The sequence below is a fragment of the Talpa occidentalis genome, unplaced genomic scaffold (assembly GCF_014898055.3).
Source record: "Talpa occidentalis isolate TD23 unplaced genomic scaffold, MPIMG_talOcc4v2.1 talOcc4.4, whole genome shotgun sequence".
NCBI lineage: Eukaryota > Metazoa > Chordata > Mammalia > Eulipotyphla > Talpidae > Talpa > Talpa occidentalis.
In genome coordinates this window covers 105,068,135-105,083,429 of record NW_023604295.1, presented here as the reverse complement: position 1 = coordinate 105,083,429, position 15,295 = coordinate 105,068,135, and the positions used below count along the sequence as shown (strand labels likewise).

At 34.3% G+C, this 15,295-nt stretch overlaps 1 protein-coding gene across 5 annotated transcripts in view; it reads right to left on the bottom strand.

Moving 5' to 3' along the window:
• Nucleotides 1–1,910: 1,910 nt before the first annotated feature.
• Nucleotides 1,911–15,295, bottom strand: part of SGCZ (sarcoglycan zeta) — an 874,970-nt gene continuing 861,585 nt past the window's right edge. For all 5 annotated transcript variants that reach the window (XM_054700821.1, XM_037525979.2, XM_054700823.1 and 2 more), the window contains 2 exons: nt 9,799–9,922; nt 1,911–2,675 (listed from right to left, as the gene is read on the bottom strand). In XM_054700821.1, the coding sequence (XP_054556796.1) occupies nt 2,484–2,675; nt 9,799–9,922 (316 nt within the window). In that variant the 3' untranslated portion in view covers nt 1,911–2,483. The remainder of the gene's footprint in view (nt 2,676–9,798; nt 9,923–15,295) is intronic.

Genomic DNA, 15,295 nt, shown 5'->3' with positions numbered 1-15,295 from the left:
TCACTACTTTTTCTACTAAATTGAACATATTTTTTATATCATCTAGACATAGTCTCCATCTCTTAACATTTATTTTGAATGGTGTCTATAATGATTTGAAACATATTTAAATTCAAAATTTGACAGTCGACTGAAATTGTTTTCTTACATTTTTTTTTCCCTCAGCACACTTCATCTTTTCTCCTCTTACATAATTTAAATTTTCAGCAGTCCCTTCCATCTCCTACAGTATTTGTTCTGGGATAGGACATGTTAGAGCTGTAAGGAATCTCCAGAGACCATTTGATTCAATACTGTTGTTGTAAATTTGAGCAAACTGAATCCTGGAAAGATTCCCAGACTGGCTAAATCAGCTCACTGATTAGCAAAAGACAGAACTGAGATTGGAAACAGGCTAATTACTAATCAAAAGAATTGTTCCCATTTGACTAAGAAACTTCCTAATCGTTTTAAATTGGGGATGGTTAGAACTTGAATATATCTCAAATTATTATAGTGTTTGTCTAAAAATCCATAATATAGTGATTAGCACCCATAATTGTTCAAAATTTCTTGTATTTTACTTTGTATATTTTGCAAAATCCAATAGGAGAATTTCTCATTAAATTCTAACATTTTAAATAAATTAACTCATGTGCTATATGACTTTTTAAGCAGTTGCATATCTTATTTCTTACTCCAGTATTGACTTAAAGATTTATATAATAACCTCAAACATAAGTCAAGTTATATTTGAAAAGTGATGACACTTGACTAGCTTTCTGACTCTTCTGCTGAGTACAGAATGCATTTAGTGAAATGGAACTTTTTCAATTATTCAGTGTTAGGTTATCCAAACAAGATAATTCTGGCCAAACAGTTCACTTTGTTACTTATATTACCCAATTTTCCAGTTTTCACTAACCAAATTACTTTAACAAGTTCAATCTCTCACTTAAGCTGTGCTGTAGAGGCCTGATCTCCAAAAGTTCTGCAGTCATGGATCCACAAAATGAAGCTCTCACACATGTAAGAGTGTACAGTGTGTGTGTGGGGGGGTGTTGACACATGAACATTAAGAACTTACCTTAAGGTAATCGAGTTACTTTCTCATAACAAATATTTAATACAGTGTTATATTCCTGGATTCTCTAGATTTCATGAATTTGAGTTGAGCGTTGTAATAACCAAATCTAAAGTATTACGGAGTTATTCGGAGTTAATTTATGAAAATAAAACAGTGGAGAATGGGAAGAACTATTATTTCTGATGTAAGATTATCTTAACAGTCTAATTAAAGTAAATGTTGAGTTTAAAGAAATGTGATTAGATTCCTTAAAATATGAATCTAACGGAGTAAAAACATTTTCAATAATTTTTTTAACATTTGTGTTTTTTACTCTTAACTAGGGATTTTTGAATTTAATTTCTAATCTTCAATCTTAACCTCAATAAAAATACATAGATACAAATCTGAAGATGATATTCCAATGGAAAGTGAAGCCATTCTCAGCATTATGCATTGCATTAGTATTTATTTATTTAGAAGATGTTTGAATTTTAGCAGTCAGAATCAAGTATAAAGTGAATGGAGCAAAGAAAAATTATACTATTATAACCTAGGTGGAAAGGATAGCATGTGAACTAAAAAAAAAAAAAATACTATGGATACCACACCAACAGTATTGCCCTCTTAATCCTACCTTATATTGCAATAAATTAGATGTGTTTAAAAAGCAAATACGTCACATGCAGTAGCCAACTAATACTACATAAGGCCATTCAGATCTGACAAATGACATTATAATGGCATTTTGTTAATTCTGTAAAGATTATATTGCTGAGTGCTTTCAAAATTACCTAACGTACAAAATTCTAGACTTAGTAGACAAAGAGTAACAACACATTGAATTTAAAGAAACAAATAAAACTCAGGGCGGGATTCTGTCTTGTTTTGTTTTGTTAAAAACCAGGTATTGAATTGAATATTTAGTAAAGCAAGCATTACATAATGCTTCAAAATTTTAAAATTTTGGGGATAAAAGTTTACATCCAAAAAAGATGAATGGAAAATTGTGCTTTCAATCTGTAGAATTAGTTTTCTTACAGGGTTAACCATTTCATCTTGCCATTGGATACCGGGAAATTCATCTATGTAATGTATCTATGTGCAGTTCATATCCAGGTCCTGCAAAAATCTAAAACTGTGTGCTTCACTTCATGTAGCAAAGGCACCTATGTTATTCTCCCTTTTGAGCAAAAGTTATGATCCAGTTTTCCTGCTGAAGATGATTTGTCCACTGCTCTGTCACTCGCACTCTGTATGTTGAGCGGTACAGTATATCACCAGAGAAGTGGCGCTGAATCCCTGCTTACACTGGAAGAAGTTGCTCTGTGGACCATTTGAAGACGCTCTGAACTGATCACAAGGGAAACCGAGCAGAACTGTGAAGCAGACGGACAGGAACAAAAGGCTATTCTGGTGTGAGGAGAAATCAGTCACTTCAGCTCCACAAGCAGATGTTGCTACTGGACTGACAAGTGGAACCTACTCCTGCTGGAGAAAGGTAAAGTTTGCCATTGGGGCAGACACACAGTTCATACACTGTCTGTCGAGAACTTGAGGAACCAGATGAAGATGAAAAGGAGCCGGTCGGTAGATTTCCCAGCCGGATTGTGTCTGCATTCAAAAATATCTAGGGAGAAAAGAAATTGCATTTTAGTTCATTTTAGCATTCTGCATTCCTCTGAGCTTTACAACATGGTCTAATAAAGAAGACTACACAACACACTATCCTATTGGTTTAGCTGCCATGCTTTGCTGAACAAACAAATTACATCCCCACAGCACAGCCCAAAAGCTCTGCAGCTATCTTCTCCTTTGAGAAATGATGCATTCTGACAGAGAGCCCTCCATCTGAAGAGCAGGAGTGTGCAATCTGCTTAAGGGGTCAACTCAGTTATTCAAACACCATAGAAAATAAATGATTTTGACAGTCTCTCTCAATTTAACTTCTTAATCACTCCTAGTCCAAAAAATAAACAAAGAAACAAGGATGTTTATGGAGAGGACATTACTAAAGGGTTAGGCAATTAATTAAAAAAAAACTTACTCCCTAGTTTAATATTTTTAAATACTCATTAAACCAAGTTGAGTCACTGTCTAAAGGATATACTGAATGGTAACTGACACAATTAGCAACTGATAAAATTGGATTTAAAAAATCTACAAAACATATTACCTAGATTCAACATCTATTTTGCTAATTCTTCTAACAGCAAAATGACTCAATACTTGAAGGGACAGTCATCACAAATATTGACATGCATGGAGAAAGTTCCAAAGAAATAAAAATTGGGTATCAGTTTTGACCAGCAAAGAAACAACTTTCACTTGTTATTGATTGATTATGTTGTTATGTAGCTGGTTACTGCCGAAAGATATCTCTAAATAGAAGAATCAGAGTATTCCATTTTCTACATATTTATCCTCATCTAAGTCCAGTTCATTTCTTAATAGGAATCCTGCAACAGTCCCCCTTTTTACCTCCCAGCTGCTATTCTAGTGTTCTTATAGCATGTTTTACATTACTACTAGAGTCAAATTTGAAGAAGTGCAAATCAAGTCATATTACCTAGTGCTCAAAACTCTCTAATGGTATCCCACTACATTTAAAATAAATCTTAATTCCCTTCCATAACTCACAGGTCCTATATAATTTGGCCATTACTCTATCATTTCCCATAATTCTTCTTGCACTTGTTCTTGCTTTTATCAAACATACCAAAAAACTCTGGCTTTTGGCCTTCTCAACTGCCTATTTCCTTAGCCTGAAGTACTTATCTCAAGACACAAGTGGAGGAGATACTGACTGGACAGTTAGAGAACAGGGGTAGGAGGGAGATGATTTCCACTGTTACATTTCAAAAACTTCTCAATTTTTGAAACGCAGGAATCTATTGCATATTGTCAGTGAACCAGGAAAAGGATTTACATACTATATGCATGCATATCTTAGAATTATTTAGATGTGAGGATGTTTTTTTGAGATATGTATTAAAGGGTCACCATTATTGAAAGGACTTTTCTACAATTCTTCATTGAATAGAGTTGTTATACACCTGTATGATTTACATTAAACATTACAAATCATTTTGTAAAAATTAAAAAATAATTACAAAATTACAATAAAAAGTCAATTTCACATTAAATATTCTTGTGAATCACTTAAAATTAAAATGATTAATTTTACTAAATCACAAAATTAAAAAAATAGTAATGCTAATCATTAATCTCTCCTTATTAGTTTCACTTTTCTCTGTGTCAATCTCTTTCTAACATAATACTAGGTGTGTATTCATTCATTTATTCCTGATTCACTTACTTGCAAGTAAGATGCATATGGACAGGACCTGCCTTTGGCTCAAGGTCAAGAATAGTGCACAGAATTGTGCCAGTGCATATGTGACATAATGTTCTTCCCTCTCCTTGGACAGGTCTCTCTTCTCCACCATATCCCAGTTCAACTATGTTTTCCTCTGCAGACATTTACTTGATGTTCCAATTTGGAAAGAAAGTTTTTTCCATAGCAATTTATTACCACTATTATTTTATTTTGCTGATTGCTTGATATGTTTTTAATAGTTATATTTATATCTTACTTTCCCCATTAAACATGTAGTCAAAGGCAGAATCAACTTGAATTTTTTTATAACTTCATATGGATTCCACATAATACAAATATGGATTCCACATAATACAAATATGGATTCCACATAATACAAATAGTTGTTGAATAAATAATTGAATCAAAAAATGAGTGATTGCATTTACCAATAGCATTCAAAGTCATAAAACATGATTAAAGCATCTGTTTGTAACTTAAATTTTGAAATTGATTACCCCACAATTACAACAGGCTTAAATGAGAGGGAAGCAAAGAAAGATAAAAATGTTTTTTCTTCTAATTGTTTTAGAAGATTTTTTCCCCCTACATGAATGTTTTAAATGCACAAAATTAGACAAAAGAAAGTGATTATGTGGTTTCTGGGTGTTGATGTTGGATCTCACTTCCGGTTTTGTGTTTCCATGCTGGGAGACATCAATGGCACACTTGTTCTTACACACTCATCCCTTTCACTTTTGCACAGAGGAGGAGGGGAAGACTCCTCTCACTGGTTGAGTTTGAGAGACGGAGGGAACTTACATAACTCATTCTCTTTGTTTGCTTCTCTTTTAAGGAGTGAGACTACATTCAGAGAGCAGATATTATTGTATCTTTGCAAATACCAAATTATAGGGAAAAACTCTAGTCTGTGGGATTTAAGTCTGCATATTTGGAGAAGAGTTCACTCTGAAAAAATGCTAGGAGATTGTATTTTGACCTAGAAACCTTGAGGCATAGATAATAAAGAATAGTGCAAAAAATGTAAAGAGCATGTGGAAAGGAGGTTCATGAAGGACTGATCATAGGAAGGTAAGATACTGCCAATGATTTATTGATTAGTAAGCATATAAATAGATGTTACAGGTTCATCCCAGTGGCTTGTTGTCATCCCACCACATCACTTGTTTGTATAGTTATGGAACTGATTGTCTTTCCATTGGTGTAGCCTGAGTGATTAATCCTGAAGAATAGTTTCATACAGGTGAAGAATAGTTGCTCTTACAGGTGGGAACAGTTGTTTTACAAAGGTGGGGCATGTGAACATCAGCCTTGGAAAGCAAGTGCAGCTCTAGAGCACTCATCAACACTTAGCTGTGGAAGATCAGGGCCTTGAGGTGTGCAGCTGCTGTGTGTCCTCCAATTCTCACATTTATTTAGGGGCCACTCCAGAGAGCATTTAACTAGGTGACAACAATTAACTCCATAAATTTCTGAGATGCAAACTAGCTTCATCATTATAAAAGAGATCGATTTTGTTAATAAATTATAATGAACAAGTCCTTTAAAAAGAGAAAATTCTATTTTCTTGGCTTAATGTGGAAAATTAAATCCTGTGTGGTTAAAAGAGGTGTTATATATTGATTTTTCTTTTTATTTTTTTTAAAGATTTATTTATTTATATAAGCACTGGGTACAGTCAGAAGCGCGGGAGGGTGAGTGAATTCACCAGAGCCAGAGAGGGGAACAGAACAGGCAGACTGACAAAATACACTGCTGAGGGGAGCAGCAGGCACAGCAGGAGAGGTCTGTGTGCCAATGTGGGACCCTCGCCCAGTGGCTGGGATTCGAACCAGCGCTGCAAAGGCTGCAGGCAGCCTGGCAACCCAGCGCCCAACCACTGCGCAGCGGGGAGGCCCCTTTTTATTTTTTTAAGATTTATTTATTTATACAAGAACTGGGTTACAGGCCAGATGCGTGGGAATGTGAGAGGATTCAACAGAGACAGAATGGGGAACAGAACAGGCAGACTGATGAAATACACTGTTGAGGGGAGCAGCAGGCAAGACAGGAGAGGTCTGCAGCGCCATGTGGGTCTCTCCCCGGCTGGCCGGGATGGAACCCGTGCTGCAGAGACTGTGGATGGCTTCACAGTGTGGTGCTCAACCACCTGTCTTCCAAACCCAACTTTGCTGTAGGTTTCTGCAGAATAGACGGACTTGTCCCTGTCCCGGTCCTCTTCTGTCCTGCTCAGTTAGTTATTATACTATTCATTTTCCAACTTCTAAAATTAATATCTCTTTTCTATTTTGCCCTATAAACTGTATAATCTATTTGTTCTGAAACTCTTCCCAGTTCTCAAAATCACACCCTCGAGCTTTTAAGTTACAGTTCACTGTCTTGCTTCCACCAAGAATTAACAAATCTGATTCTGATCTGTTGAAATCTGGCCTATCACTGACATAGAAAAATTTAATTAATTTAAAAATAAAGATTGCTTTCTTCTTTCTCTTTGATCTCATTACCTACATGTTAGTCCCTTACTGCCTTTCATATGCTATAATGAACACTTATGATGTTGCACCTCTAATTATGATTGCTGTTGTCTTCAGAGATGAACATTAAATTTCCAGTAATACTGTGTCTGAATTGACTGAAACTTCTGCAGTGCAGGATTTGTGTAATTTCATTCTTATATTTTCTATTTCTTACTTTGGTTATCTCAGTACTGTGCCAGTTCTGATATTAAACAGTTTAAAAATTAAGGAGTGGAACTTTATATCTTTCTGTATTATTTGGTAAGTGATCAATCTGCTTGTCTATGACATAGTCAATGAAGCAAAGAAAAAGATTTTTTATCATTTCACACTTCTTCCTAGGAAATTACATGCTATTGTTCTAATATAAAGTGCTGCACTTTTCTTTATTATTATTTATTTAATATAAAAAATGACCATGGCTGAACACGTCTAGCTATGATTTATTTATAGCATAATACTCAATTTACAACTAAATTATAACCTGTAATGGAATTCAAGGGTTCTGCTGATATACTGAATAAAAGACTATAAGTAAAGCAGTGCATAATAGGAGCAGACCAGAGATTAATAACCACTATATTTATTATAGGATGATTCATTATGAATATTTGAATGAAATGATTTGCATAATAAAAGCAACTTTTAAAAACAATGTAAGACATTAAAGAAATCTTTCTGTCATGCCTTGGTAGATAACGTATTCTGGTCTGCAAATGCAGTGGAGAGAGATTCTGAAATGTAATATGGATATATATGCACACATATATAAATTTTATAAAGCATATTTCTTGATCATTTAAATTGTAATATATAATAAAACTGGTCCAGTAAGTATGCTTATACAAAAGGAAATGATAAATTTATCTTGAATCAGCAAATGAGCTAATAACATAAAGGTAAAAAGTAACATCTTCCTTTTTATTCTATTCATTTATGCTTTCATTCCAATGTCAGGGGGGCCATGCTCTGTTCTAGTGTATCTTTTAAAATTATCTCTTGATTCTTTTTCTTCTCAACTTGATCTTTGTGACTTCATAATAAAAAATAAATAAGCGGGGCCTCCCCTGGTGGCGCAGCGGTTGACTGCTGGGCTGCGAAGCTGCCCACAGCCTCTGCAGCGCAGGTTTGATCCCTGGCCGCTGGTGAGGGTCCCACATGGCGCAACAGACCTCTCCTGTGAAGCCCGCTGCTCCCCTCAGCAGTGTATTTTGTCAGTCTGCCTGTTCTGTTCCCCGCTCTGGTGAATTCTCTCATCCTCCTGCGCTTCAGACTGTACCCAGTGCTTGCATAAATAAATAAATCTTTAAAAAAAATAAGCATATTAAAGGAGAAAATCCTAAGGGAATTAACTGGTAGAATCAACAATACAACAGATTTAGAGTTTCAAGGACTTTGGGAGTTGTAGTAAAAATAAATGGAATAGAACATACATGTTATGTATAAGGATTTGAAATAATTAAGGAAGAGCTAAACCAAACTAACAAACAAAAGAGTAATTACCAAGAAGTTAAGGTAGAACTGAAAAACAGAGAATAACATCCTAGAAATGAACAATTCAATTACTAAAATAAAAGGTCTGTGTAGGTGCTAAATGAGATATTAGACACTGGAGAGAAACCTGGGCATACAGTTCTAAATAACATATCAGAGTGAGAACAGAGAGACAGTAAAATAGAAACTAGAAAGCAGAGGCTAAAATATTAGGAGACACAGAAAATGAAAGCCTTTCTTCAGCATTTCAGAAAAAAACGCCACAGAGAAAACTGGGAGAGTTAACCCATGAAGTATAATTTTGAGAAATTTCTAGAATTAGCAAAAATGTGATTCTGAAGTCACAACCATCACTATACATGTAGTAAATAAGGTACATAAATTTCATGAGTGAATTTCACATTGTAGTAAAAGGTAGAAGACTTAAGACAAAGGGTTTATTTTTTAAATTCAATTTTATATGAGTTTACTTTTTTCAGTTATTTCTTTGCATTGCAAAGTTAATACTTATTTTATATCCTTATAACTATTACATTCATTATTTTTTCATTAAAAAAATTCTCACCGCAATCCCTTATATTTCCTTTACATCAGCTATTGAGAAAAAGCAGATGATATTTTATTTTCTAAAGATTATTTATTTATTTATTTATTTATTTATTTATTTATTTATTTATGCATAGAAGAACTGGGGTGTAGGCCAGAGGTACAGGGGTGAGAGGATTCACCAGAGACAGAGTAAGGAGCAGAATGGGCAGATCTACTAAAATACACTGCTAAGGGGAGCCACTTGTGCCACTTGTGCCAGGGTCAAACCTAGGCCATAATGGTAATAGTGCTGAGACTTAACTCCTATGTCACCAGGGAGACCCCAGATGATATTTTAAGGGAACAATGACTCAAAGGAGATTTGTGGAGGAAATAAAGTGACATAGAAGAAAAATATTAGCATGTATCTCCTGATAAAAGAAATAATAATCAGGTTATAGAGTAAAATAAACTTTTGTGTTTTTTTTTCCCTTTAGAAAAATATAGGTGCTACTTCTCTAAAAAGAAACAAATATCCAAAGTACTTTCTGAAGACCAAAATAGAACAAAACAACAAAAAACGATTGCCTTCATTCTTGAAATTATTTTGAACTTCATTGTGTTTATCTGTCTATTTAGAAACTGCAAGAATTTAGATTTATAACTGACTCATGAAATGTCTTTCAGTATAGTATAAATGAGTTTTGACTTCAAAAATGTTTTATCAAATTTTATAATCAGGAAGTTTTAATATTCTCATAATTTAAGCTTTGCTTTGAAGTGGTTCTTTAAATTTCACCTGGGACCACATGCATGTAATTTCAAGAGAAGCCCCATCAGCAGTAAAGGATCAGTGTCTACCCCTTAGAACTCACCTCCCCCTCTGTGGACTGCAAATGGAGCTCCTTCCTACAGGTGGCCTTGAAGTCTCCTGCAGCAGCACTCACCTGAACCCCTCGAGGAGCTTCCATTATCAAGGACCTGGTTGGTGATTCAAGTCTAAGAGAAAAACAAAAGAATCATTAATAGAAAATGGAAAAATTATCATGGATTAAAAGATAACATCAGGTAACTAAAAAAACAAATAATAGGGTAGACTAAATAAAAATCCTTGCCTTTTCAAGAAAAGTCAAAATGAATTTTAGAATGATTTTTGATTGCCTTATTTATTTTTTTGGTTCTATAGGAAACACTTCATTTGTTAACATCAATTATTTACTCTCATTTGCATAATGATTTAATAAATTTCTTGTAATTTCCCTTTGTACTACACATGGAAAGTAGGTCATGATAAATTTCTTTGTTTAAATATTTTATATATTTTCAATATTAATGATGGAGTTTTAATAAATGAATTTCTACAAACATCATGTAAGAATCCTTCTACAGACTCCCTATTTTGGAAAAATGAGAGTTTTAATGAAAATCATTAATATTAGGACCTTTCAAGTGTGATAAGTTTTACAAACTTGAAAAGTTTCAAATTAATCTTTATGCATCTAGAAATTAGTTAACATAGAGAGAGAAGACATTTCTATATCAAGTGACTTCTACTGGCTCAGGGAAATGTGCCCAGAACAAGTGACATTAGTCTGAGAAATGGGTGTTTCACAAGTACAAATGTGACTAGAGGTTGACTACATATATTTTGAGGTTAAAAATAAGTGTTTTAGATAGCTGTTCCTACAAAAAAAAAATATATATAGTTGGAAGGTGACTTCCAAATTACCATTAGGTATAAAACTAGATGAAAGAGAAAAAGAAGGCAGAATACAGACAACAGAATATAGTTATAGAAAGCACTGTGGGAGTAGAGAGAGAGTCCTTGAGAGAACTGGTCTTTTGGAGTAAGCACTGTTCTCTGGGGCAACACTTGCTCATGTTCCCCTTGACCACAAGACTTTAGGGCAAAAGTCCCCTCAGGCTGATATTCACCATCATCCAGAGCAATGGTTTTCTTTCAAGGAAAGAGATTCAGAACAGTTTTGCATAGAGAGAACCACATCAAATATTTTAATCCTTGAGGATTAGCTCCTTTAGTAGAGTAGTTGAACTTAAGAGACTTGAAAGTGATATTAAAGGAATTGAACCAGCATTTAGAAAGAGTGATATCACACTTTAAATTTTTTTTTCACTCACCAAAGCAATTTTGAAATTTTCATCTCTTGCACATCTTCATAAAATCCTTGAAGGGGTCAGGTTTTGAATATATGTTTTTTAAAAGAAATGTCTGTATTTTGTTGTTTTTTTAAACAAAAATCACACTGTCATAGAACATTTGAAAACTTGAAAAAAATGAGCTCAATGTTTTTTCCACTCATATATCTTTTACTCTGCACATGGTATCTAAATTTCAAATATACACACACCAATGTTTGTTTTATAATTCATTTCTTCAAATATACCCAAATATATACCATTTTGAATAGTATGGTCATAACATATGGTCATAACAATTATTCATAACATTAGTTGTAATTATATAAATTTGGATATGATGAAACCATTCACACAGAAATTAGTAAGATTTATGTCCTAAAACAGATTATGAATCTGACATATAAAGACACATAACTAAATGAATTTACAAATGTGAGGAAAAAGTGCATTTATTTTAAAATAGAATTACCACTTCTAATTATCTATCCAAAAGACATGCAAGCACTATTTGTAAAGATGTGTTCACTCCTATGCCCATTGGAACATTATTCACAATACCGAAGATATGGAAACAACCTAAGTGCCCAGTTATAGGGAAAAAAATGGTTAAAAAATTATGTAGTACATATACACAATGAAATACTATTCAATCATAAAAAGATAAAAACTTGGCATCTGTGACAGTATAAATAGATCTTGAGTCGATTATGATAAGTGGAATAAGTCAGAAAGAAAAACACTTAATACCCTAAGACTTTATTCACATGTAGAATATAAAAAAAATAACAAAACAAATTGAACCAACAAAAATAACCAAAAACAAACCCTTAGACTCTGACAACAAAGTTGTTGGTTACTAGATGGGAAAGGAATGAAATGATAGGAAGAGGTAGAGGGAGTCAACTGGATGTAGAGTACGTAGGATTGGGTGATGAGTACCGTGATGAGGATGGTGATGGGTATGAGTATGAGTATATGAGTATGAGTATATATATTTGGAGTTACTACTCACATATTTGATAGTAAAATATTCATCTAAAATGTGTTCAATTTTGTTTTATTTTTGTACCATGTGTGACATAGGGCCTTCTCCCTCCCCATACTCATCTTTATTAACTATTTACTGAGAAAAATTTTACTATGTTCATATTCATTTTGGACCTGAGATATCCATTGCCATTGTAACCAGACAGCAGAGTACTTTGCTAACACTGACTTGGAGGATTCCAATTCAAAAAGTGGACAAAGTTTGACAGCTGACTAGGTCTTGGTTTGGGCAAGTTAGAGACTAGCAATGTCTCAGTTGATCATCTCTAAATAGATAATTATAAAGTTTTCTTATGGATAAGAAGTTTCTTTTTTTTTAAAGATTTATTTATTTATGCATACAAGAACTAGGGTACAGGCCAGAGGTGTGGGGGGTGGGAGGATTCACCAGAGACAGAGTGGGGAACAGAACAGGCAGATTGACTAGAGTACACTGCTGAGGGGAGCAGTGGGCGAGGCAGGAGAGGTCTGCTGTGCCATGTGGGTGTCTCCCTGGCTGGCTGGGGATTGAACTCGTGCTGCAGAGGCTGCAGACAGCTTTACAGGTTGCGTCTTAACCCCTTGTTGCCACCAGGGAGGCCCTGGATAAGTAAGAAGGTTAAAGAATTAAGGGAAATATGTATGTGGTAGAAAAGTATTTTGAGATGTTAATGTAATTTCCTCCTGTCCCATTTCATTATACTTTTTGTGCCCCTATTCCCTAGGCAGTCTCCTTTGATACAAATGGTGGGTGGTAGAAAAGGGAAGCTAATAAAAAAATCTTTTGTGTTTTTTAAACTTATAAACATTTTGTGTTTGGGCCTCCCCTGGTGGCGCTGTGGTTGAGCGCTGGGCTGCAAAGCTGCCTGCGGCCTCCCCAGTGCCGGTTCTATCCCTGGCCACTGGCGAGGGTCCCACAAGGCGCGCAGACCTCTCCTGCAGCGCCCGCTGCTCCCCTCAGCAGTGTATTTCATCCATCTGCCTGTTCTGTTCCCCACTCTGGCTCTGGTGAATTCTCTCACCCTCCCGCACTTCTGACTGTACCCAGTGCTTGCATAAATAATAAATAAATCTTAAAAAAAAATAAACATTTTGTGTTAAAAATTCAGTAATTTAGTGTGTTGAAAACAATTTAGCACATATACCAAAAATAGTTACAGTTTGTTGTTTAGAACTATTTTCTTGATTTGTAGGATAAGGACTTGGAGAGAAATCAACAGAACTTGTTTCAAATGGTTCTCTGTGTTCTGCTACCCAAGGCTAAATTCTAGCTGGTGGGATGTTTATTATTTAATTGAGAGAGTTGATGGTAGTGATGCCTCAGGATAACTGATGACAGATATCAAAAGAAACTCAAAGAAGATCATAGTGACATGTGGTGAATGAAGACTAAGTAGAGATACGAATGAGAACTCCTTACAAATGTCATTTTGGATTATGAAGCTACCAATGACCAAATGCTTTAGCACAGCAGAAGTCCCTTGATCTAACAATACAACTACTGGGGAGGGGGGTGGGGTGAGGGAAAATGAATAGATAGGGGCTTAATTTCTGATATTCAGTGCAATGAAGGCCAAACACGTAAATTAAATTTTATAAGGATACTTTAATTTCTTGTGCAAAATTGTGATCTACTATGACATATTTCTGCATAAATGAAAAACAAAACTTTTACAACATGGAAAGTTTCCACTAAAGAGGTTTTGCAACATCATAGGAGTCTGTTACTTAAACTATTCATTTTATTATAAAACTTTCTTTATAAATGATTATTGAAAATGAAATTCAATTTATTGACATATATAAATTTTGTGTAATTGGTCACTACAACTGTGTTCAGTTGGAAAGCATTCTAACAATCACACCAGTGAATTTCAGACTACTTATCATAATGGTCACCTAGGGATTATGGAGGAAAAAAGAATGAATGTTGAAGTTGAATCAGTCTCTTCCATGATTGTTTTCCAAAATAATTCTGTTTTTTAGGGTGTTTATGTACCAAAGAGACAACAAAAGTTTGTTTTTAAGGTATTATGCAATTCTAAAATTTGAAATGAGTGAAACTTGAATTTCTTCTAGGTCTCTAGAAGAAATCTCAGCACTCTGAATATAGATTTCAGACTTCTTTCAGTGGCAAATGCTACTGAAAGCAATTGCAAAGATGCAATTGCTAAATAGAAACTTAATCATAACTTAGGGATCATTTAACTTTGTGCTTGGTAAATATTAGCACAGTGTCAGAAATATAGTAGGGACTCATTGATTATTGAGGTTTAATGGCATTAATGGACAATTGAATAGAAATGTATTTTAAGAACCAAGATAATCAATGCAAACTGTTACCTGAACATATAAGAAATTTTACTGCCTAATCACTTCAGGCTATGGTGAGATTTCTTCTGATGCAAATCACATCGTTGTCCTATATTTTTGTGGTTTTCTGCCCATTAGCACACCCCATTATAGTTTCTTCTTTCAAATAAAAGAAATCTCTAGATCAGTTGTTGCTTCCTATTCCTAAAAGTGCAAGCTAAGACAAGCTGCTTATACTTTTCATTTGCTATAAATGCTAAATTAATATATGAACACACAAAAAAAAAGAAGGAAGAAAGAGGAAAAAAGAGAGAGAAAGGAGAGGGGAGGGGAGGGAGGGAAATGTAAGGAAGGGGAGAGGAATAGGAAAAGTAAAAAATGACCAGCAAACTAATTTGCCCCTTTATTGACATAATGTCTCAGCAAGATCCTTACTACTTAATAAATGGTGTTTTTTCCTTGAATAGAAGAACGATGCAAATTAAAATATGAATTTACAAAGATTAATTGAAGCCTATAAACCTTAACATTTCAGTTTTTTAATTATATTCATAAAAGAATGAAAATGATGAAAAGATCCCAATTAGATCATTAAACATTAATTTATTCCACTGATTCCAAGTCCAGATTCTTGTCTTATCTCATTCTTGAACAGTTAATGGAAATCAGATCAAACAATTTTTGGGCAATAGATATTATATATGTGGATTTCAACACATCCTGCTGCAGAATGCAGAAATTTTGAGTTATAAACATTCATTTAAGAAATAAAAAAGTGAAAAACATTCCTACTTGGATTATTACAGGCAAATACTTTGTGTCATTACTGGTTATTGAGCACACGTATATTTAAGTGAAAATTAATACCACACT